This window comes from Mus musculus, chromosome 11 (assembly GCF_000001635.26).
Source record: "Mus musculus strain C57BL/6J chromosome 11, GRCm38.p6 C57BL/6J".
Taxonomy (NCBI): domain Eukaryota; kingdom Metazoa; phylum Chordata; class Mammalia; order Rodentia; family Muridae; genus Mus; species Mus musculus.
In genome coordinates, this window is record NC_000077.6 from 81,133,159 (window position 1) to 81,157,254 (window position 24,096).

At 47.5% G+C, this 24,096-nt stretch overlaps 1 protein-coding gene and 1 long non-coding RNA gene across 4 annotated transcripts in view; one reads left to right on the forward strand and one right to left on the reverse strand.

Annotated features, from left to right (window-relative positions):
- Positions 1 to 24,096, reverse strand: part of Asic2 (acid-sensing (proton-gated) ion channel 2) — a 1,088,234-nt gene that overhangs the window by 252,996 nt on the left and 811,142 nt on the right. The window contains exon 1 of one of the 3 annotated variants that reach the window (NM_007384.3): positions 18,600 to 19,745. The exons of 1 other annotated variant lie outside the window; for it this stretch is intronic. In NM_007384.3, coding sequence (NP_031410.1) covers positions 18,600 to 19,307 — 708 coding nt within the window. In that variant the 5' untranslated portion in view covers positions 19,308 to 19,745. Of the gene's footprint in view, positions 1 to 18,500; positions 24,087 to 24,096 lie in introns of those variants that run through there. One more of the 3 variants, XM_006531996.4, reaches the window with a different exon arrangement.
- Positions 2,172 to 18,575, forward strand: Gm51910. The gene is made up of 3 exons (XR_003949744.1): positions 2,172 to 2,445; positions 14,818 to 14,898; positions 15,364 to 18,575. It is a non-coding gene; the product is annotated as a predicted gene, 51910 (long non-coding RNA).

Genomic DNA, 24,096 nt, shown 5'->3' on the forward strand with positions numbered 1-24,096 from the left:
CTTGAAGAGATGGCCTCCAACTGGCTTGTTGACCTTGAGCAAGTCATTGTACCTGTCTAGGACCTGTAACTCTTCTCTTGCTTCTCCCAGCTTTGTGAAGAGCTACCCCACTTCTTGCAGGTACTTGGAACAAAGTCTTTCCATGGAAAAGTCTAGAGTGGAGCCCATACTCCACTCTATTCTATTCATTCCTGATCTATTCATCCCTGACAGTCTCAAAGGGCAGCACAGGGAAGATGGGACTGTGGGATTCCAGGTGGAAGGAAAAGGATCTGCGAAGGCTCGCTCCACTGGCCATTCAGATTCCAGGACCCAATGCGGTTCTGCACAACCAAAGACATAATGGGTGGAAGTCAGAGCTTGGAGATCTCCTGGGGGCTTAATCTTATTTTGAAGGTGGAGGGAAACTACGTGATACCTTTAGACAAGAAGGACTCTCAGATTAAAGATAACAAAATGGTTATCGAGTCTACCTTTTCAGCACTGAGCTGGAAAAGCTACTGAGGGGGGACTTATCTGTTGCTTGGCTACAGGATCCCACAGGGATGAGGGGATTGAATTGATGCCGTGGTGTGGATTAGCACTGATAGCCTTTGAGCTCAGCACAGTACCTGGTCTATAGAATGTACCAAATATATGAATGAGTAAATGAATCTGTGAACAGTTGAATGAACAAAAGGCAGAGCAAAAGAATGAGTGACCAAAACACCCAAGGAGCGTATGAATGACTCAATGTAATGAATGAGTCCGAAAGCAGGTGTGCAGGCTGCCTCTGTGATTCTAAGAGCCATTAGCAACCCCAAAAAATGCAGGCTTCTGGCTGCATTACCTGGCGATTGGCCTGGTCAGAGTCTCAGCACCCTGCAGCTCAAAGACGACTGAGGACTGTGATCATGAAGGAGGTTTTCCTTCTGTTCCCACCACTGGTCCACTGATACCCACACAATCAGAGCAGGAAGCAGACATGCCTGGCGGCTCATCCCTGCAAGGGACTCAGATATGCAACTCTATTGCCATTTCTCCATTCACAAGGTCTCTGAAGAGCTCTTCATTTCAATAGCAGACAAAGACAAAGGAAGAGGTATTCTTCACAGTTGCTGCAGGGCACGTAGCTCTGGGGGGAGGGGCGGGGGTGGGGCAGGGGGTGGGGCTGGAGCTTCAGCCTGGTGAAGCAGCTGAGCTTCCTAGGGTACAACTTAGCACAAGGGAGCCCTGCCTTGAACCCTACTCACCATCACACAGGGTAGAGTGGCAAGTTGAAATGCAGCCAGGGCTGCCCCAGTTAGAAGCCTTGCATCCTTCTTAGGCTAGGCTGACCTCTCTCCTGACCTTGGACATCCTTGTTACATAGAATGTGGTGGCCCAAGCAACAGTCTGGTCCTAAGTAGTACAGACATTGCCTGAGAACTTCTCAGAATTGCAAGACCCTATCTACTGAACCAGACTCTGTATTGTTGCAGAGTCTGTATTGTTCCTGGGTCACTCTCAGGGACATAGAAATTCCTGAACTTCAAGGAGCTTTGCTCGGGTAACTCAGGCACCTGTGTGGAACCTCTCTCTCATCTAAGAATTTAAACCCTGACTAGGTTTCACATGCCCTCCAACAGGACAAGAGACAACATCCCCCTAAGAGGGGACAGTGACATTGACACTTACAAAAGGAATACATTTAGACTCCTGCCAGCAAATCACCACCCACTATATAGAGCCCAGCACCATCCTGGCTCTGGCTGGATAAGTTTGGTCAAATCAAGCCTTGATTTCTTCATCTGTCAAATGGGTTTATGCTATACTCTGCTTATTTTTGTGATTATGCAAGTCAAAAGAAGTGAGGGATTTGCATGCTCTCTGTGAAACAGAAAGCCTGGGAAAGAGGGCTTGGGCAACTTGCCATCAGAGGTGACCTTTTCAGAGGCTAGACTATAAAACACACCTACATGTTGAAGGCTTGAGACCTCTGGCCTCAGGAAGACTGGCAGGCCTAGGAGGAGGTGCCAGCTGGGTAGGATGCCCCATTCCACAGAAAGCTCCTGATTAAGTCGGCCCCACCCACTGTGCAGCCCCCACTTGTGAATCTGCAATGATTGAATTCTTAGGGTTGCATTTTTCCCATTTGAAAGGAGAAGCTGCCTAGAGACTTAAGGCTCCGTCCCATTAGCATTCTAGGGGGTCAGTGTTTCCAGGCTGCTCGGGCCACGTTGTTCCTGCACACTGTGTGGGTGAGGGAGGCAGTTCCACTTCAGAAGGAGCCAGATGTACCCACAGCACAAAGAACAAGGGCTGGAGCTGTGGAAGCTGAATTTTCTATGTTGGAAGGAAGGAGGCAGATGCTTCTCCCATGCTGGCTTTGCTTTGCCAGCCCCATGATGAATGGAATCCTTCCCCATCCCTGGGTGGCCTCCTCTTCTCGCCTTCCAGGTCTCCACACAGCAACCCTTCCCTCAGGTACCAATCCCACCCTGCTCCTTGTCTTTAAACGCCTCTCACTGACCCACCGAGATATTTCTGGCTCTTAAATCTTTCCCCAGTATTTGGGGTTATCGATTTGTTTGCTAGTGATGTTAATGGCACAACTGTCTCTCATCCTACAATCTTTCCTTAAAATCTTCTATCCTATGTATGTTAAAAATACATCACTGGGCCTGGTGGCATAGATCCATAGTCCCAGCTGCTCAGGATGCTGAGACAGGAGAATCACAAGGTCTTGATCTACCTGGGTCTTGATCTACCTGGGCCTTGATCTACCTGGCTAACTTAGTGACTCCTGTTTCTGGATAAAATATTTGAAATGAAAATGTCTGGAAACATTTTCAGTGGTAGAGCACTTGCCTCGTATGTACAAGGCCCGGTTTCAATTCCCAGCATGATAAAGAAGTAAATAAGTAAAAGCTGGGGCCTTCCCCTATACATTCTTATTCAGTAGCTGTGATCTGTAGCTATAGCTTTGTGTTCCTTCTGTTTGTTTTGGTGACAGGGTGTCACTTCGTAGAGTGGGCTAGTCTTGAATTTCAGAAGATACTCCTGCCTCAGCTCTCCAAAGATGGGACTGCAGGTGTAAGCCTTGACACTCAGCTGGCCAGGGGTTTTTACTTAAGCCCTCAGATGGCTTCTGTCCTTCATGGATACTGGGAAGCCTGGCTCCAGAAGCTCTCTGTGAGGGATGGTTAAACTCATGCCCTTGTGCTGCCAAGCCATGGCAGACCTAGGCAGGCTCCCAGGAACTCTGTAGACTGAATAAATGAATAAGTCCACAGCTGTTGTGGGGTGATGACTCTCTGCCTATAGAATGGGTAGATGGCAGACTTGCCTATAGGGCACCTATGGTGTTTGCTCTCAGAGGGATGACAGTTGACAGGGCTGGAAACACTGACTGCAACCAAGACCAGGAAAGGAAAGGATTCCAAGATGGGCCTAGACCCCCTTTGTTTTGTAGCTGCCTAGTGGGGAGGCCTGGCCTGATATGTCCACAGAAAAGGTGCAGTGTTTTTAAAACAGTATTGTTCTTTTGTTTCAAATGTGTATGTTCTGTAACTGATACACACAAGGTTAAAAAGTTTCAACTACAGAGAGGGGTGCAGACAGAGAGGCAAGCTCTCCTCCAAAGCACAAACCCCAGCCCCAGGGATGTGTAAGCTCATCTCCAACCCCAGCACTGAGAACGGACATATGGGAGAGGCAGGGCTCCCAGGGAAGGCAGCAGCTTGAGCAAGGGCATGGATGTTGGGAAATTTCTTGGAAACAGAGAGTGTCTCATAAGTGACTTGGCACAATAGCTCAAGGCCATGAACTCTTGACTCCTCAGGGGTAGAAGAAGGGATGGCAGCCAAGGTCACAGGGCCCGTGAGGACTGTCCTATCTCATCTGCTAGTTAAGAGTCTTGGAATGTGATAGAGAGCCAGGAATGAAGTAGGTAGGAATCTATATAAATTCACCATTCAAATTGCTGTCTGTTGGCTAAATGTGGTGGTGAGTACCTACATTCTCATCACCTCATCGGCAGAAAGGCAGGAGAACCAGGTGTTGAAGGCCAGCTTGAATTACCTCAGACTCTTTCAAAAACAAAACAAATCAAATCCAAAAAGCAAAAACAAAATCAATAATGCTGTCTGCTAACTCCTCAGCAGGATGTACCCCCATTACCCCTGGCCTTGATTTCTTCTTTCGTAAAATGGGTGCAATGGAATTTAATTCTTAAAATGCTGTTCTGAGGGCTGGGGAGATAGACGGCTCAGTGGTTAAGAGAACTGACTGATTTTCGTATATTAAACCATCCCTGCATCCCTGGAATAAAACCTACTTGGTCAGGATGGATGATTGCTTTAATGTGTTATTGGATTCGGTTAGCAAGAATTTTATTGAGGATTTTTGCATCGATATTCATGAGAAATTGGTCTGAATTTCTCTATCTTTGTTGGATCTTTCTGTGGTTTAGGTATCAGAGTAATAGTGGCTTCATAAAATGAGTTGGGTAGAGTACCTTCTACTTCTATTTTGTGAAATAGTTTGTGCAGAACTGGAATTAGATCTTCTTTGAAGATCTGATAGAACTCTGCACTAAACCCGTCTGGTCCTGGGCTTTTTTTGGCTGGGAGACTATTAATAACTGCTTCTATTTCTTTAGGGGATATGGGACTGTTTAGATGGTCAACTTGATCCTGATTCAACTTTGGTACCTGGTATCTGTCCAGAAATTTGTCCATTTCGTCCAGGTTTTCCAGTTTTGTTGAGTATAGCCTTTTGTAGAAGATTCTGATGGTGTTTTGGATTTCTTCAGGATCTGTTGTTATGTCTTCCTTTTCATTTCTGATTTTGTTAATTAGGATTTTGTCCCTGTGCCCTCTAGTGAGTCTAGCTAAGGGTTTATCTGTCTTGTTGATTTTCTCAAAGAACCAACTCCTCGTTTGGTTAATTCTTTGAATAGTTCTCCATATTAAACATATTAAAGCAATCATCCATCCTGACCAAGTAGGTTTTATTCCAGGGATGCAGGGATGGTTTAATATACGAAAATCCATCAATGTAATCCATTATATAAACAAACTCAAAGACAAAAACCACATGATCATCTCGTTAGATGCAGAAAAAGCATTTGACAAGATCCAACACCCATTCATGATAAAAGTCTTGGAAAGATCAGGAATTCAAGGCCCATACCTAAGTATGATAAAAGCAATCTACAGCAAACCAGTAGCCAACATCAAAGTAAATGGAGAGAAGCTGGAAGCAATCCCACTAAAATCAGGGACTAGACAAGGCTGCCCACTTTCTCCCTACCTTTTCAACTTAGTACTTGAAGTATTAGCCAGAGCAATTCGACAACAAAAGGAGATCAAGGGGATACAAATTGGAAAAGAGGAAGTCAAAATATCACTTTTTGCAGATGATATGATAGTATATATAAGTGACCCTAAAAATTCCACCAGAGAACTCCTAAACCTGATAAACAGCTTCGGTGAAGTAGCTGGATATAAAATAAACTCAAACAAGTCAATGGCCTTTCTCTACACAAAGAATAAACAGGCTGAGAAAGAAATTAGGGAAACAACACCCTTCTCAATAGTCACAAATAATATAAAATATCTCCGTGTGACTCTAACTAAGGAAGTGAAAGATCTGTATGATAAAAACTTCAAGTCTCTGAAGAAAGAAATTAAAGAAGATCTCAGAAGATGGAAAGATCTCCCATGCTCATGGATTGGCAGGATCAACATTGTAAAAATGGCTATCTTGCCAAAAGCAATCTACAGATTCAATGCAATCCCCATTAAAATTCCAACTCAATTCTTCAACGAATTAGAAGGAGCAATTTGCAAATTCATCTGGAATAACAAAAAACCTAGGATAGCAAAAACTCTTCTCAAGGATAAAAGAACCTCTGGTGGAATCACCATGCCTGACCTAAAGCTTTACTACAGAGCAATTGTGATAAAAACTGCATGGTACTGGTATAGAGACAGACAAGTAGACCAATGGAATAGAATTGAAGACCCAGAAATGAACCCACACACCTATGGTCACTTGATCTTCGACAAGGGAGCTAAAACCATCCAGTGGAAGAAAGACAGCATTTTCAACAATTGGTGCTGGCACAACTGGTTGTTATCATGTAGAAGAATGCGAATCGATCCATACTTATCTCCTTGTACTAAGGTCAAATCTAAGTGGATCAAGGAACTTCACATAAAACCAGAGACACTGAAACTTATAGAGGAGAAAGTGGGGAAAAGCCTTGAAGATATGGGCACAGGGGGAAAAATTCCTGAACAGAACAGCAATGGCTTGTGCTGTAAGATCGAGAATTGACAAATGGGACCTAATGAAACTCCAAAGCTTCTGCAAGGCAAAAGACACCGTCAATAAGACAAAAAGACCACCAACAGATTGGGAAAGGATCTTTACCTATCCTAAATCAGATAGGGGACTAATATCCAACATATATAAAGAACTCAAGAAGGTGGACTTCAGAAAATCAAATAACCCCATTAAAAAATGGGGCTCAGAACTGAACAAAGAATTCTCACCTGAGGAATACCGAATGGCAGAGAAGCACCTGAAAAAATGTTCAACATCCTTAATCATCAGGGAAATGCAAATCAAAACAACCCTGAGATTCCACCTCACACCAGTCAAAATGGCTAAGATCAAAAATTCAGGTGACAGCAGATGCTGGCGTGGATGTGGAGAAAGAGGAACACTCCTCCATTGTTGGTGGGATTGCAGGCTTGTACAACCACTCTGGAAATCACTCTGGCGGTTCCTCAGAAAATTGGACATAGTACTACCGGAGGATCCAGCAATACCTCTTCTGGGCATATATCCAGAAGATGCCCCAACTGGTAAGAAGGACACATGCTCCACTATGTTCATAGCAGCCTTATTTATAATAGCCAGAAGCTGGAAAGAACCCAGATGCCCCTCAACAGAGGAATGGATACAGAAAATGTGGTACATCTACACAATGGAGTACTACTCAGCTATTAAAAAGAATGAATTTATGAAATTCCTAGCCAAATGAATGGACCTGGAGGGCATCATCCTGAGTGAGGTAACACATTCACAAAGGAACTCACACAATATGTACTCACTGATAAGTGGATATTAGCCCAAAACCTAGAATACCCAAGATATAAGATACAATTTGCTAAACACATGAAACTCAAGAAAAATGAAGACTGAAGTGTGGACACTATGCCCCTCCTTAGAAGTGGGAACAAAACACCCATGGAAGGAGTTACAGAGACAAAGTTTGGAGCTGAGAGGAAAGGATGGACCATGTATAGACTGCCATATCCAGGGATCCACCCCATAATCAGCATCCAAACGCTGACACCATTGCATACACTAGCAAGATTTTATCGAAAGGACCCAGATGTAGCTGTCTCTTGTGAGACTATGCCAGGGCCTAGCAAACACAGAAGTGGATGCTCACAGTCAGCTAATGGATGGATCACAGGGCTCCCAATGGAGGAGCTAGAGAAAGTACCCAAGGAGCTAAAGGGATCTACAACCCTACAGGTGGAACAACAGTATGAACTAACCAGTACCCCGAAGCTCTTGACTCTAGCTGCATATGTATCAAAGATGGCCTAGTTGGCCATCACTGGAAAGAGAGGCCCATTGGACACGCAAACTTTATATGCCCCAGTACAGGGGAACGCCAGGGCCAAAAAGGGGGAGTGGGTGGGTAGGGGAGTGGGGGTGGGTGGGTATGGGGGGCTTTTGGTATAGCATTGGAAATGTAAATGAGCTAAATACATAATAAAAATGGAAAAAAAAGAACCGACTGCTCTTCCAGAGGTCCTGAGTTCAATTCCCAGAAACCACATGGTGGCTCACAACCATCTGTAATGGGATCCAATGCCCTCTTCTGGAGTGTCTGAAGACAGTGACAGTGTACTCATATATATAAAATAAATAAATCTCTAAAAAAATGTTCTGAGGTGTTAAAGAGTGTTACTGTCTGAGCCTGACACATCTCCTGCAGGCTAATGCTTTGAGCACATCTTCCCCAGATGGTGATGCTGTTATGTATGGGGAGTAGGCCATTCCTGGTGGGTCTTTGAAGGATGAATCTAGCCCCTGCTACCCACAGCTCTTTCTGCTTTCTGTTTTGCTACAATGTATACACAGCCTTGGCCACCTGCTTTAGCTGCCAGGAAGTCAGCTGTGCCTTCTCCACCATGTTGGACAGCAACTCTCTGAAACCATGAACCAAAATAGGTTTCCCCTTTCTGAATTTGCTTCTTTCAAGGATTATGGTGACAGTGGCAGAAAATAGAGAGTAAGCCTGGTGCATAGTAGGTTTTTGTCTCACTGTCCCTCCTCCTAACACCAATTCATTTCATCTAAGTTGATTTTGTGGAGTCCACCATCAGCATCTCTTAGCAATGTCCCTTTTGCCAAGCCGATCCCATCACCCCTGGCACACAGGGATGCCTGACCATTTCCACCTGCTTCCTGTTTTCCTCCAAGCCACAGCTCTCCCGACTTGAGTTTGTTGGCTGTGGTAAACAGGACATAGCTCTTGCCATTCTGGAGTTATGGTGAAGATTAAAGGCTGGAATGCTATCCTCTGCCGGATCTTTAAAATGAAACTCTTTGGATGTGAAAAATGTAGTTCGGTTTCCATTGCCTGGCTAAGAGATGGGATGCTCATAGAATATGCAACAACAACAACCCCCAAAAAAGGCTCCCACTCCATGTACCGTCAAAAATGTAATGTAATTATTGCGATGCTAAATATCCCCAGCTGTTCTGAGATATTTGAATCTTAAATCAAGCCTGCCTGCCTGCATCCCGCGCTTGCAGCTGGGTGTGTATCAAACAACCAGAGCTGGGAAACTTCAGGCAGAAACTTCAGGCTCACGTCTCCATCTTGCTAGCTAAAGAGCCGGGCTTTGCCCCAGCATTGTAATGAGGATTCCCCCCAAGTCTGAACTATTGGCAGTCTCACCAAAGAGAACCATGTGCCTTAACGGGGCTGTGCAATCTGGCAGGCCCTAAGCATCTATCCAGATAGTCTTTCAAATCCATGTGCAGGGAGCATAAAGAGATAGCGTAAAATAAATGGTAATAAAGTGAATAAACACACGTCTCACTCCAGAGCCTTTGAGGTGTTCCTATAAATCAAATTCTTTCCATAATTTGCTCGGTGAGCCTGGGCTGAGAAGCAGAATCAAACCTCATCTACTTTCCCGGGCAGTCGGCTCAGATTTATGGATGTGAGTTCACAGTGGACGCCCGTGCCATTTCAAAGTGGGAAAATAATTTTTGTTGGGAGGGGTTCCAAGAGAAGATTAAACCCTTCACTTTCAGAGATCAGAGTATCAACAACTTTCAGATCAGATATGCCATCAGAATCAGAAGGGGGTGGCCAGAATACAGATGTGGGAAAGGCTGGAATGGCTCAGACCCAGAGAGTTCACAGGGGGAGAATCTGATGCTTTGGAGATAGAGGGTTGCTAGGCTAAGCGCAAATATGCTGAGATTGTATCTCCAGTGCCCCTCTTGGATTCCCATTTAATATTTAGATTTCTTTATTTTAAATTGCTTGTGTGTGTGTTTCTATGTAAGTATGTGTATATGAGTGTAAACCCCAGAAGAGTGCCTAAAGAGGAAGTTAGAACTTCTGGAGCTGGAGTTACAAGAGGTTGTTAGCTTACTGATGTAGGTACTAGAAACCAATCATGGGTCTTCTGCAAGAGCAATATGAGCTTTTAACAGCCGAGCCATTCCTTTGACCACCACCCGATGGTGAGTGTGTGTGAGTGAGTGTGTATGTGTATGTGTGTTTGCAGGCACACATGAAAACCAGAGGTCCCATAAGCTCTTTCATAATTATTTCTCCAGTTTGTCTTTTGAGACAGTCTCACTGAGCCCACAGCTCAGTGATTGGCTAGCCTGCATGGCCAGCGAGCCCCGGGGATCTTTCCCAGTGGTAACACTACAGGCGCTCCTCTTACCGCATGGTGCTTTTATGTGAGAGTTGGGAATGAGACAAACTCACTTCTTCATGCTTTCTTGATAAGCACATTACTAACTGAGCCCTCTCCGCACCCCCCCTTCTCTGAATTTTAATTTTGAGCAGGACACTAAAGGCACCAGCTTGCCCAGACAAGTGTGATATCAAAATTACATAATGCTTCCTGGCTAGACTTGTGACACAGTAGGAGGCTAGTGTCTGGAGCCTTGGAAGACCTTCTTGGAAGTGAAATTATTGTTCACTGAGGACACTAGCACCTACAATGTCTGTGGTGCTTTTATACACATAAGCATACTTTCTATATTGACACTCAACTTAAACCCACTGTGACTGACTCTCAATAAACAAATTGTAAGACATCAATATACTCTATTTACATCTCACAACAACCATGCAAGGAGGGTACGGTGTGGTCTTTACAAACGACGTAAGCAGTTCTTACCAGCTATTCGCTTGACACGAGGCAGAGCTGGGATTTGAACTTGAATCTGTCTGATTCTTTCCTTCTAATCCACTTTACCCCATGCCTTTTCCCTTTTTCTGAAGCACAAATTCCCAAACTTTCATGAATGTAAGTGTGATTAAATTACTCCCATGATGCTTTGGAAAACAGATGTGTGTTTGTTACAAATTCTTTTGTTTTCTAGATAATTTTTCTTAAAAGAAGACCCTGCCTGCCCCTCCATTACCCAGCCTGCTTCACTACCGTGAATGATGAGTTGTTCTAGCACACACCTCATACGTCTGAAGCCAGTTTGGCTGGGTTAAGTTTCTTATTTTTCTATAAGAAACATGTCACTTCACACAGCACGTTTATTATCTTTCAGCAGAACGGTCAAAGTCTGCCGAGAGTCTTACTGGCCCCATCAAGGTGTTCGCCGGGCTTGCACACCTTGAGATCTCAGAGTGATTTTTTTCCTTGCCTTTTCCAGCTTTTAGGAGCTGCTGTCATGGCCACTTCCGGTCTCCACAACCATTGCTTCAAATCTCTCTCTTGGACTCTCTCTGCTCCGGGGCTACATCTCACATGTTGACTGCCCAGTTCTTCTCTCTTCTGCTTTACCTTCTTCTCTCCCCCCTCTCCTCCCCATCTCTGTTCCTCTGAGCCTCACACACCAGTCTATCAACAAGCTTTCTCTCTAGCCATCCTTTTCTCCATGGGTAATCTAGGATGATTTCATGTCAAATTCTTAACCCCATCACATCAGGAAAGGTAACACGGGCACCGGGGGGAGGGCACAGGCTACTTCGTGGGGCCATTGCTCAAGGCATTTGATCCTTAAATTTTATTGGGCCTGCATCCCGAAGTGTAGGGAAGAAGGGAGCCTAGCAAGGAGCATCCTCCAAGCTCCACAGGGAACTCAAGTAATGGAAGCAGCATTGCTTGGGACAACCTCTGCTACATCAAAGCCAGTACCTTTGCACTTGAGTTTGACTGATGTTCTGGCTGGGTCCATCCTTCTCTATTGACTTTAATTTCTTGTAATAGAGGCTTTGACTGCATGTCCCGGTGAGCTCACCGTCCCTCCTCAGACCTTCCATCTTTTCTTCACTCTAGGATGCTGGTCCCCATAGACTTTTACAGAACCAGGGAACTGGCGTGACAGAGAACTGCATCAGTGGTGACCCTTGACTTTCTGGGGTTTCAAGAACTTCACAACCTTGCATCTCAAAGAGTGGATCATGAACCAACACTGACTGCATCATCAGGAGCTTGTGAGAAATACATGACAAGCTCTGTCCCTACTTATTGAATCAGCAGGCATGAAGGATCTGGGAATTTTGCCATGTTATAGTTAATTCAACCTATAATATTCATTGGGAACACCGGATGCAATTTTACCTATTCTTCTGTTCCGTGTATGATGCTAAGCTGATCATTTCCTTCTTTGGTGTCCATAAAAGAGCAACAGGTACCCTTCATCACTACAGGAATGAACTGAGATGGGATGTGTGTTATAGTTTCCTTAGACTGGGATGATGAAAGACACAGGCTTGTTTGACCAAAAGGAAATGACTATGAAGTATGCAAAGAATGTTGACCCCAAGATCAGCACTTCTTTTCTATGATCTCAGGTAACCTACCTGTACCTCAGTTTCCTTATCTGTTACAGGCTTCATTGCCAGACTGAAATAAAAACAACGGATGCAAAAGTTCCAGGTAGAGAGTAGGAACTCAGTAAATATGTGTGGGAATTCGAGGAAACAATTTAATAAGCAGATTAACCGTGTAAACAATGGTGTCAGGGAGACTTTTGACATACTCAGGGAAGCAAACAACCCGGCCATCCATAGTCAGTTTGTTTTAGCAACAGTTCAATGTTCTAATTATGAATGAGTCATCTATTTGTTAGAGTCAGACTGAGTGGGATCTCAGATGGGCAACCACCAGGTTTTCAAGTTATTGGTATCCTCAGAAAGAATGAAAAGGGCTCATAGCTCTTTATGGACCCTGGAAACTGTAACAGTTTCATTCGTTTAGATTAGATTGAGATGCAATGAAGACTTCGTACTCCTGAGCACTGCCCCTTATGGTAACAAAGTTGCTGTGGTGTGTGGCTGCTGGATGAGACACTCATGCTGGAGTTTCTCGCTTTAGAACCATCTCTCCCTCTAGGGGTGTGGATCATGGAATCTAGCAGAAGTACCATGGTCCACACCAACCAACCATCATGAAGGCTTGAGGACCTGAGTGATCCCCTTCTAGGAAGGTTTAGCCTCATTAACACCCAAGAGCTTTAGAACTAGGCTTTAGAACTAGGCCAAGCTCTGGTTAAAAAAATCACACTGAGCTGCCTCCTGGTTGTGTGACCTGTGCCTCCCCTAAGCGTCAGTTTCCTGATCTGAGAAATGGGTCCTACAGTGCTCATGAGATTCTGATAAAGGTGAATATGGCTCAGGGGACACATGCCTCAGATCCCAGTCTCACTCTTGGTATAGTTGGGACCTCCTTTCACAGCCAACAATGTGGCTAAAGCACCTTGACCTTTGAGAACTCCTTTGCCAGAAACAGATTAGATTTATGGTCATCTTGGTAGGTCAGTGACTGGCACACATTAAGTATTTATTGAGCTCTGGTTGAATGGATCTGACTATATACCCAAGCAAATCAGCAGGGTCAAAGATCCACACGTACTGAGCAAATGGCCTGGTTATTGCTCCAGCAATTCCTTCTCAATTGGGAAGGCATCTGATTGATGCCTTCATGACCGGCCACAGTGGCCCCCAAATAGCCACTATCAGAATTAGCCTGATGTGGGTCAATTTGGATATCTGCAGACCTGGGTAGAGTTTACATTTGATTCCCTAAACTAATTTCCCTGAAGTCAAATAACCGGTAGAGGTCTTTTCATGTTCCTTGTATAAATGTCTATTTAATCACCGTCCTGTCTCCAGCACTTCAATAACGTGTACGTTTCCCCCGTAATCACTGCTTCAGCTCTGCAAAGAGAAAAAAATGGAGGGCTGAGATGCTCCAGCCATCTGCAGGATTCGAGCCTGCTTTCCAACCCTGACTGCCCACTTGAACGGAGGACTCTGCTGCTAAGTCCCACTGTCCATTTGGCTCATATCCTATTATTGCAGAAGAGAGTCCTGTGGCCAAAGGCACACAGCTGGCCAGGGCCAAGTTGAGGCTGGACCAGACTTCCTAGAGGATGTGCCCTGTCTCCTCCTCAGCACTGCTCCCTTCCTCTGCTGCTGCGGAAAGAGCATTTGCTCCCACAGTCATGGCAACTCATGGGAATTTGAACTTGGCCTTGCTATGCGCTGGCTCTTGACTTGAAACACATTGCGACCCCTCTCAGAATGACATCTCCTCCATTTACAACACATGGATTATCACAAACTGTCCAGGGTTACTATGAAGATGACGTGAAACAAGCCAGCCAGGATCTGGCCTGTCACAGACACCCGATGCTATCTGCCTTTGCCCTTCACTGTAAATGCTCATGCAAGTAATAAAAATGGAAACGGCTCCCATTTATCGAATGCTTGCTTGATGGCAGAAACTGGTCTAAGCACTTTACATGTAGTAGCTCATTTATTCCTCTCTCTATAAAAGGCAGAAGTATTTCTTTCTTGACTCCCTAAAGCTATCCATCTTCACAGCCACTAGGCTGCCTGGCCTAGCATCCTTTCAACAGAATTTGCTGATTTTAAACAACGTGTTACAGAAGTCATTTCTTGTTTTCGACTGTTGGCTCTTAGCAGCCAGTTGTCTTGATATAGTAAAATGTGATTGAAAAAAACCAATACCAAAACCACAAAACCCTAAATGTTGTTTCCTTGGCTTTTAGCGTGGATGAATGGTTCAAATCTGAACTAAAGTTTAACTCTGACAGAGAAGGGGATGAAGTGGGAATACCCCAATGGGCTTAGAAATGAGGGTGAAAGCTAGGTGCTGGGGCCCAGGTATGATAGCAGAACAACCAGAAGGGAAACACATCAGAATTTTGCTGCAAATTTCAAAGCTTTAGTTGAACTCCCAGGTTTCCATCACACCATTGCCTTGGGACCTTTCAGCACCACTTCCGCTGCTGCTATTTAAAACTTGTCCCAGACTGGAAGGCACTGGTTCAATCTCACTGCGCTGTGTTCCCTATAGGGCCTATCTGTGCATGCTGTTCCTTTGAGCCTTTCTTTGTCCCTTCCTCTTGTCTGGAACTCCTATGTAGTCTTTAAGATTCATCTCAGATGTCACCTCCTCCAGGAAGCCATCGGAGGTCCCCACTCTGCTCTGGAGCCCTCTCTGTATGTCCTTAGCTCTGGTTCACACAACTCTTGCAAATTGCTGAAGGGTGTTTACCAAGCCTTATTTTATTTTATACCTCTAGCATCCAATAAAGACCTCGGCACAGAGTCCACATGGTTGATTCGAGAACTAAAATAAGAACGAACATGCCCATCTCTCCCAGGTAAGTAGCCAAGGAAAGACAGGGTAATTATGGTGATAGTACTTAGAACCTCTTACCACCATGTACCATGCACATGGTGCCTAGCTATTATTTTTTTTTAATACTTTAGTAATGGCTCCTGAATACTAAGCATCTACTGCCATCCAAGTTATCTCTTCTTACCTCTAAGACAGAGACCTTATTACTGGAAGCTCAGAAGCTAAGTGTCTGCCCAGGGAATATTGGTAGGAAGGAACAGACCTAAAGCCCAAGACCAGGTCTGTTTGACTTGCCCTCCTGAAGCATGCTGTTTCCCAGAGAGGGCAATGACCCCTTGTTCTTGATGTAGAACCTACCATGCAATGGCTTGTCTGTTCCTATTTCCAGCCTTTTGGTTTCTCTTTTAAGCCCCCCACCCCACCCCGGGCTCTCAGAGCTCTGCCTCAGAGCTCTGCCTCATGCCCAGACTACTCTCTCCACTGCCAGGAGCTACAAAGGAGCCAGAGCAGAGCTGAAGTTCACAGCCGATGCCAGGGAAACAACACAGGCTTTCAGAAGAAGCAGGCACCGCTCCATTTGACTGTCGAATGGTGAAACCTTCCTCGGCTTCAACAAATCCAGAGCCATCAGTGAACACGCCCAGAGTGTGCCTGGCAAATTAGCCCAACACACTGCCCTCGGCATTACGTTTCTCTCCTACTGGTGTTTGTTTTCAGACATGGGACTAACGAGAGACAGCTGCTCCCTTCCCTGAAAGTCCCCCATAAACGCTCCACCCTTCACTTGTTGCTCTACCATCTTAAAATGTGAGAATTACAGGTGTCCAGTAATTTATAGCCTGCTTCTCGTGCCACAGGCCGCCAGCTTCCCCCTGGAAGTGCAGTTTACAGTATTTGCTAGAGGAAGTCAACCAAGGCCCCAGAAGACACGATCCTGCAGATACCTCGTGAAAATACTCATTTTTCAAGGCTTTCCTGGGCATCCACTATGTGTCAGGTTCTGTGCTGGGAAGACAGCAGCAAACTACACACAGTTCTTTCCCTTGGCTAAGGGAGAAGCAAGCAGTCTTAGCAGGTACATTGAGATACACAGGGGAATAGAGAAAAACGGGAACAAACCTGTCTATGGGTTTTGTTTTTGGTGTGTGTGTGTGTGTGTGTGTGTGTGTGTGTGTGTGTGTGTGTGTGTGTGTGTGTGATGCTGGTTGGGGTCATCAGGAAAGACTCCAAGCCAAAATAAATCATCCTATTCCTCCTCCTTTCTCTCTTTTCACACACACATCTCTCCCTCTTTCACACACACACACACACACACACACACACACACACACACACACACACACATGGAGAGAGAGAAGGAGAGGGAGAGGGAGAAGGAGAGGGAGACTCAGAATCTGAACAGCCATGTGGCCCAAGAATTCCTACCCTCAGCTACTACATCACAGGGCCACTCCATCAAGGATGGCAAAGGCTCCACCAGAGAGCAGGCAGTTAGAGTTTCTGACGGGGTCTTCTCAGTGTTGAGAAATTTCCCTGAAAGCACTTCTTGAAGTCTTCAGCTAGAAAAACAGCAGCCCAAAGCATGCCTTGTTATAGGGCCTGAAACTCCCAGGACAGGAACAGAATGATAAGCTACCAGAGGTCACTTTGAGTTCCCAGGGCACAACGGGTAGTACTTTTACCCCCTTTCCTCAGCTCCTTATCTCCCATCCCACACAACTCATGCCCATGCCTGTCTTGGTCGTATGTCCTCAGCATGTAGACTCAGGTTAGACTTTATCTATGTAGACCACCTGAGATGGCTCCTATTCCATTCTTCTACCTTCTGGGAGGTGCCAGACTTGTGGGGGAGGAGGCCTGAGTCTTACTCAGGCAGGTTTTTCTGATAGCAGGTAGGCCCAGGATCAGAGAGGAAGGTTCCCCGTGGCTTCCGTGTAATGATTTTGGTGGTATACTAAGTTAGAATTTGAACTTGCTGATGTCAAGGAAGAGAGTGCTCTTTACAGTTCCCTCCTCATTTAAAAATATAAGGATGAAAGCCATTGCTAAGTCAGGTCTGCTGTGATATCGGAAGGCAACCCTGGCCGTCAGAAGGCAATCCAAACTGCTTAGTAAACCAATAATCGACCAACACAAAATTGCATCGAAGAGGTTGTGTGTTGTACAACTTAGAGCTTGTACTTAAATGTAATCTTGAACTTCAGTCTAACTCTAGAGCTTGCTCACCAGTGTTCGGCCAAAATCCAACTGACCACAAGGGTTGCTGCCTGTATTCTTTGGCTTTTATGCACCATGCTTGAGGTTCAGGAGGGAGCTTTGTATAAGTGTATGTTAGCAGCACTCCCTGCTTACAGAGGCAGGGAGTCTCAGATGAGATGGTCGGAAGGCCAGCTGAAACTCTCGCCATTTCCCAGCATGGGATGTGTTAGAGAGGGATAAGTCAGAATTACTCTATACTCAGTCCGACAGCAAAAATCAACAGAGTCAAGACTGAAGCTAAGGGTGGAATCTCAGGCAAGAGATAACCAGAACAGCCAATCAGAGACCTAGAATGACCCGCATCAAGCCAACACCTGTTGCAACCGTGGCAACTCTGCCATCCCAGGAAAAGCTTTGTCAGAGACAAAAATCCGGAAGAGCGATCCTTCTGAGAGTACTACTCACGAATGCACACCAACCTTCTCTGCACTGGTAGAAAAGCCAGAGCCCACCTAAGGGGCGTTTACACAGCAAAGGTTGGACAGGCTTGCACCATGCCGGGTCCTGGCACCAGAGCTCTTCGGAGACAGACTGCACAAGGCAGATACCTTCTGCCTGACATCTGCGTTCTCCAGACCCACAGTGTGCGGGAACCAGTACAGCAAATGGCTCACAAATCTCTAGCACAGCTTCTTTTGGCCCTGGCTGTTTGCATTTCTGAGCCTGCTGGCTGCAACTTTCCCACCTAAGGATATTCCTTCAGTCAGTAAGAGGAGCAAGGTGGGTGGGTGTGCTCATGGAGCGGTGTTTGTTTGTTTTTTTGTTTTTTTGTTTTTGTTTTTGTTTTTGTTTTTTGGTTTGTTTGTTTTGGTTTTTTTTTTGTTTTGTTTTGTTTTTTTTTTTTTTTTTTTTTTTGGTTTTTGTTTTCCAATGAGCAGAAAGTTGCCACTGCCTTAAAAAGGGGCCCACAGCTTTGGTGTTCATTGCTGTCCTTGGGAGTTTTCTCCTAGACTCCGTGCGGAACTCTGAAATAATAAGCTGTTTAGGATCTTAAACAGAGGTCCTAAAACACCTTGTTAGCCCATTTCTTTTGAAGGGTTTTGTATTGGTTCTCCCCAAAGAGAACAAGCCTCCCATTTAAGGCAACTCTAGAGACCAAACAGAGAGCAGTAGCTTTGGGTCCCGTGAACCTCGGGTGTGTGTGTGGGTCACTATTTAGAGAAGGGACCACAGAGAGTAGAAGGAGGAGTTTGAGAGCTGACACCGGAAGGAACTGTACAAGGAGACGCTAACAGCATTAAGATGACTTCCTAGACAGAGCCAAGCCCAAGTTTCCCACCACCTGAAGACTCAGGGGATTCGAGAGTGGCTTCTTCCTGGGCACTGAGGAGAGGTGACACCCAGTCAGGAAGTAGTGACACTCACAGGGGCCTGGTGTCCAGTCCCTGGGGCCCACCTAAGAGCCTCAGGACTCCTGGGAAGCGCGGGGTCAGAAAGGGCGGGTTCGCGCGGAGGGCAACTCACTGAGGAGAAGTTGTGCGGGCCACAGAGCTCGCCCCGGTACTTGCAGGAGAGCAGCATGTCCTCCAGCTGGTGGCCCAGACGGTCCATGAAGGCAGCGCTGATGCCCTCGAAGTGGCGCGGCGGCAGGAAGAGGCGGAAGTCGGCCAGCTTGCGGAACCACTGTCTGCGCGGCTCGTCGCCCCGCAGCAGCTCGCTGACCAGCGGGCGCGCGGTGCGGTTGGGCAGCAGCAGTCCTAGCCAGTGGCCCGCGTAGTAGAGGTCCCCCTTGGAGAGGCGCGGGAAGCGCAGGGGGTTGTTGTTGCACACGGTGACAGCGGGGAACGGCAGCTGGCGGCTCCACTCGCGGTGCACTCGCGTGTGTGACGGGAAACTGAGCCAGTAGAGCAGGCGGTTCGAGGACCAGGACAACAGCAAGCCAAGGGACGTGCAGAAGGCCAGCACCCACAGCGCCCGCCGCTGGAAAGAGCCTCCCGCCGCCGTGCGCCCCGCGCACATGTGCCGCAGCCCGTGCAATTTAGTGCGACTCAGGGACGGCCGCCCCCTGCGGGCGACCCCTGGCCCCTGCAGCTCCCGATCGCCGCTCCGGTCGCCCCCGGGCTGCCTAGCTGCCGCCACCGCCGCGGGCGCCGGCTGCTCGCGGGCCATACGGAAGCGTCCCGGGCCGCTGAGCGCGGTCGCCGGCAGCCGGGCTCCGCCGCTCCGGCTCATTCATTCAGCCCGAGGCTGGCGACAGCGGCGGCGGCCCCGGCCGGGCGGAGCCGCCATGGGAGTCCGCAGCAGCAGTGGGAGCAGCAGCAGCCGCGCGCAGCTTGTGCCAGGGAAGCCTGCTCCCGACAGGAGCTCCGGTGGCGCGGCATGCCCTCCCGGCGTCGCCGCCGCCGCCTCCGCGGGCGCTCGCCCGGGACTGAGTGCCGCCTCGGCCCGCCGCCCCTAGCTCTGGCCTCTCCTAACTACCCCCCACCCCCAGGCTCTGCTGGCCCCGAGTCTTCCAGAAGGACGAGAGTCACTGGGCACTACCTCCGGAGGGGCCCCATTGGGAGCCGCCTCTCCAATCCCTGGGCTCTGTGCCCGCCGACCTATCCTGGTCCTGGACCTCGGGGGACCCTGAGATGAGTCCCCCCTGCACGGACTAACCCCAGTTTTTACGCTGATCCTGAGAGAGAGACCACTGGGCCACCATGCCTGGTTTGGCCAGTCCCGGGGACCCCACTAGTCTGGCCCTTAGCCCAGTGGTGCTGGGACATGCGAGGGAAGGCGCCAAGGAACGAGCGCCCCCAGAGGCACTCCGCGGCTCCAGGCTCGGCGGGTGGGGTGGGTGTGTACTGGGGTGAGTGGTCGCCGAGTGGCGACTTGCACCTTCCCTTTCCTCCAGGACCCTTCTTTCTCACGGCTGCCGGAGCTGCTTTCTGCTGAGACGCTCCCAGGCTTCCCCAAGTCCTGAGTCCCGCGGGGTGTCTACTGTCGTCTGGGGCGGGGGCTTCTCAAGGCGTCCTGCGGAAAGCTGCTCGCTGCTGGGCCCCTCCAAGGTTGCTGGTGCTGGGAAACTATCGCTTTTCCTCTCGGCACGGATCGTCTTTAGAAAAACCCGGCTATGCTGTTCCTTGCCTCTTATTCTCTCTGGGAGACGGGAGCTGGGAACTGCGGAGCCCAAGCAACACCTCCTGAGGCTGATCCGGACTCGCTGCTCATCGAAGCTCGCAGCTCCGGTGGGCCCGTCTCCTCTCAAGACTCCAAGTCCACGATGGCGGTGACAGTGGCGGCGGCTGCTCTCCTCTCTCGGTAGCCCGGCCCTCCTCGGGCCCCGGGCGAACTTGGGCAGCAGCCGCGCGAGGCTGGCGCGGCTGGCGCTGCTGGGCTCTGAGCACCTGCTACTGCGCTCGCTGGCCCCGCGGCTCCGGGCGGGCGGGGCGGCGGCGGCCGAGGCGAGCGCTGTGCGCTCCTGGAGACGCGGTTCTGACGCTCCCGGCTCCTCCTTGCTGCATTTTAATTCCTGGCCACTGTGGCCGCTGCACACCAAGCGGGAAGCCTCTTGTTGAAGTTGCAGGGGATGTTGGGGCGGGGGGGGGGGGTTGGGGGCAGCACAGATGTGGTCGGTTGTACCGGCTTGTGGAAGAGATGGAGAGTAGTAAGAATGCTGTGTTTATGTGCAAGCCGTGTGCAAAGAAATGTGAAGGGATGCCTGGGCGTGTGAAATGGGCTGGAGAGAGATGGGACTGTGCAGCGTGGGCACTTGAGCAAGTGTGAGTGCGGTGTCGTGCAGGGGTGTGTGTAGGATGTGAACTGTTTATATGTGAACCGGCGTTTGTGCCAAGTCTTCAATTCGTGAAGCTGCCTGTGGGTTGATGTGCTGCGGCTGCTGGATGTGTCATAAGTAGACGAGTGCCTGTGATGGGCTGTATGTTCTATGTGTGCACATCCTTGGCTGTGGGTATGAATGAGTATAGTTTCCGATTTGCATGTGTATGAATTTCTTTTAGGAAGGGCTATGTGACCAGTTACTGGGAAAACTTACAGGACTTGTGGCAGGATGGACTCAAGGGGACAGCTCCTCTCTTCTGCCTCTAGAAATTTATCAAGTGCCCCAACCCCTTTCTCTGGAGGTGTTAAGCCAGGCAAAAGTAGCTCTCCCTGGATGTGAAGAGAAGGGAGAGTAAGAAAGGGGATGTCGTCCCAAGTCAAGAGACTCCACAAAGCACCCAAGGCTTTCAATAACTCCTGGACATTTTAAACTTTTGATACTGCCTTTTAAATATTCTGCTTAAACTTTCGGTCGGGGTGGGGGGACTGAATGTGGTTTCTAGATACAACTGGCTCCATTTTCTAAGTGATGTGAGGGAGGCTAAAGCTTGCCCAAAAGGGCACAGTTGGGCAGTGGTTAGCTGGGTTCAAGGCTCAGATCACAAAGCCCTGACAGTTTTTACTGTCTCAGAGGGTCTTGTGGTTTTCAGCCTCTGGATCAGGGCTGGGGTCCTGCTGTTTTGTTTTGTTTGTTTTGTTTGAGACAGGGTTTCTCTGTATAGCCCTGGCTGTCCTGGAACTCACTTTGTAGACCAGGCTGGCCTCTGGGGTCCTGCTCTTATGGCTGCCTTGGCATGCAGGGTTCACAAAAGAACTCTACACATACTTTCTAAACATCACTGAGACAGGCAGCCCTCCGAGTTCCTTACCTTTGGGATAAAAGAATTTCCAGACATTTCTGAGAGTAGATGGAATGGATGAAGGACCCAAAGCACAAGAAGACAGACACCCCAGTTAGTGGAGTATCAGAATTCTGGGACAGGAAACTGGAGGACGAAAGACTTGGGAACAAAGGTGAATTCACAGCTTTTGTGGGATTTAGGAAGATTTGTGAAATGACCAGGAGGTTTCTATGAAGGATGCAGAGGACTAGAGTGGATATTCTATTCCCACTGGCCTGGGGGCTTTCTTTCCATGAAGCAACTCCTTGTATCTAAACACTGGAGAAGATGGTCTCTGAGCCCCTCATCTCCCATTCATACACCACACATATGCACTCAGCACACATGTCCATGTACCCAAGCACACACTATATATACACATGCCCTACCAGGTTCACACAACTGCACAAATACATTTGACACATAATACAAAATTTGACACATTTGAACATACATACAAACATACATGCTGCAATCTTGCATGTGCATTCAATGCATACTGTATATTGTGTGTATATATACACACAGTATATAAATATACACAACCATACAACCATATATTACCCACAATGAATTCATTCACAATCATGTATATATACACACGATGCACACGTATTATGTATATGGATGTCCGTGCTCACTCTCTAGGGCACAGCTACACATACCTGAAGACCTCCACCTCTTCCTCCTCCTCTTTTTCCTCTTCTTCCTCTTCCTCCCCCTTCTTCCTCTCCTCCTCCTTCTTCTGTTTTTCAAGACAGTGTTTTTCTGTGTAGCTTTGGCTGTCCTGAAACTTGCACTGTAGACCAGGCTGGCCTCAAACTCAGAGATCTACTTGCCTCTGCCGCTAGAGTGCTGAGATGAAAGTTGTGTGCCACCACTACCTTGCTCATATTCCTGGAGAAGAAACTGTTGCTGCTGAGCAATGCTGAGATTCAGCTGTGGATTTGGTTTCCCTGAAAGCACCTGTCAGTTGTTGGCTTTGGCAGGAAGTTCTGAAGGTGCCAGTGTACTGTACTCCCAACAAAAACCTCCTATTCTAATAATTCTGGCTTAGACCGAGGATCCCTGCCTGGGAATTCAGGGACCTCTTCTAGCCAAGGTGGTAGCCTAGAGGCCTGGAAGCAGCTACTGTTAAAGGAGCTAAAACAAGCATGTGACATCTCCCAGCATCCTTACTCTGGAGTGGAACTATGCTCTGTTTTGTCAGAAGTCATTCTGGTTGATTCTGCGGTTATAGGCTTTTCTTTCCTGGCTGTATACTTCTTGAGGTATACACATGCCAGTGAGGGCTGATCAATTGTCACCGTTACCCCGTCTTTCCCTGTCCATTCTCCATATGGAGCAGGTACAAGCGAGTAGGGAGATCCTGCTTTGGCCTCCATGGATCTTGGCAAAGAAACAGAGAATGTGACTCCAAGCAAAGACTACTGTCTCTCTGGTGACCACATGTTTCAGCCTGCCCCCTAGGCTGACTGAGATGCCCTGCCCTCTTCAGTCAGCCCAGCAAAATTCTCCTTCCAAATCCCATTGCCTCCTAAGGGATGATTCCCTCGGTTCTTGCTGATGATTGGTCTTTCGCTACGATCCCAATACAATCACGCCTTGTGCTGATGTCACAGTGATAGTTCTAGCCATAGCACAGTGTCCTTGTGTGTGTCCAAGTCTTTCTTGAGGGCTCTGAGCCTTTTGAGGACAGAAATTACATCTCATTCATATTTATGTTCCTGCCTCTCATCTCACTGTCCAGGCACATTGATGACACACAGTAATACAGGAAAAGAGGGGAAAGAAAATGATATGCCTACAAAAATATATTGCATGCCAAGCATAGAATAAGACATATTTTGCTTTATTTCCATCTCTAACCCTTTAGGGAAGGAATTTTGCTGAACTAACAGCTTGGAGCAGAATCAAAGTGAGTTCTAAGTCTTCCCAGTGTCTAGGTTTTCTCTCCTATGTGTTGCCTATTTTTTTGGTTATTTGAGACAGGGTTTCTATGTATAGCTCTGGCTGTTCTGGAACTCACTTTGTAGACCAGGCTGGCCTCGAACTCAGAAATGCACCTGTCTCTGCCTCCCGAGTGCTGGGATTAAAGGCATGCACCACCACTCCTGGCTGTGTTGCCTCTTTAAATAGCATTATAATAGATATCACTGCCACCCCCGCCATTACAATTATTATCTCCACCGTTGTCATTATCATCATCACCATCATTCTTCCTTCCTAATCCATAGGGAAGATTCCAAATGCTTTACACTGAAGTAAGTTTGATAAGTGTTCTAAGTGTTTAATCCATCTAGAAAAATATTCTTTTA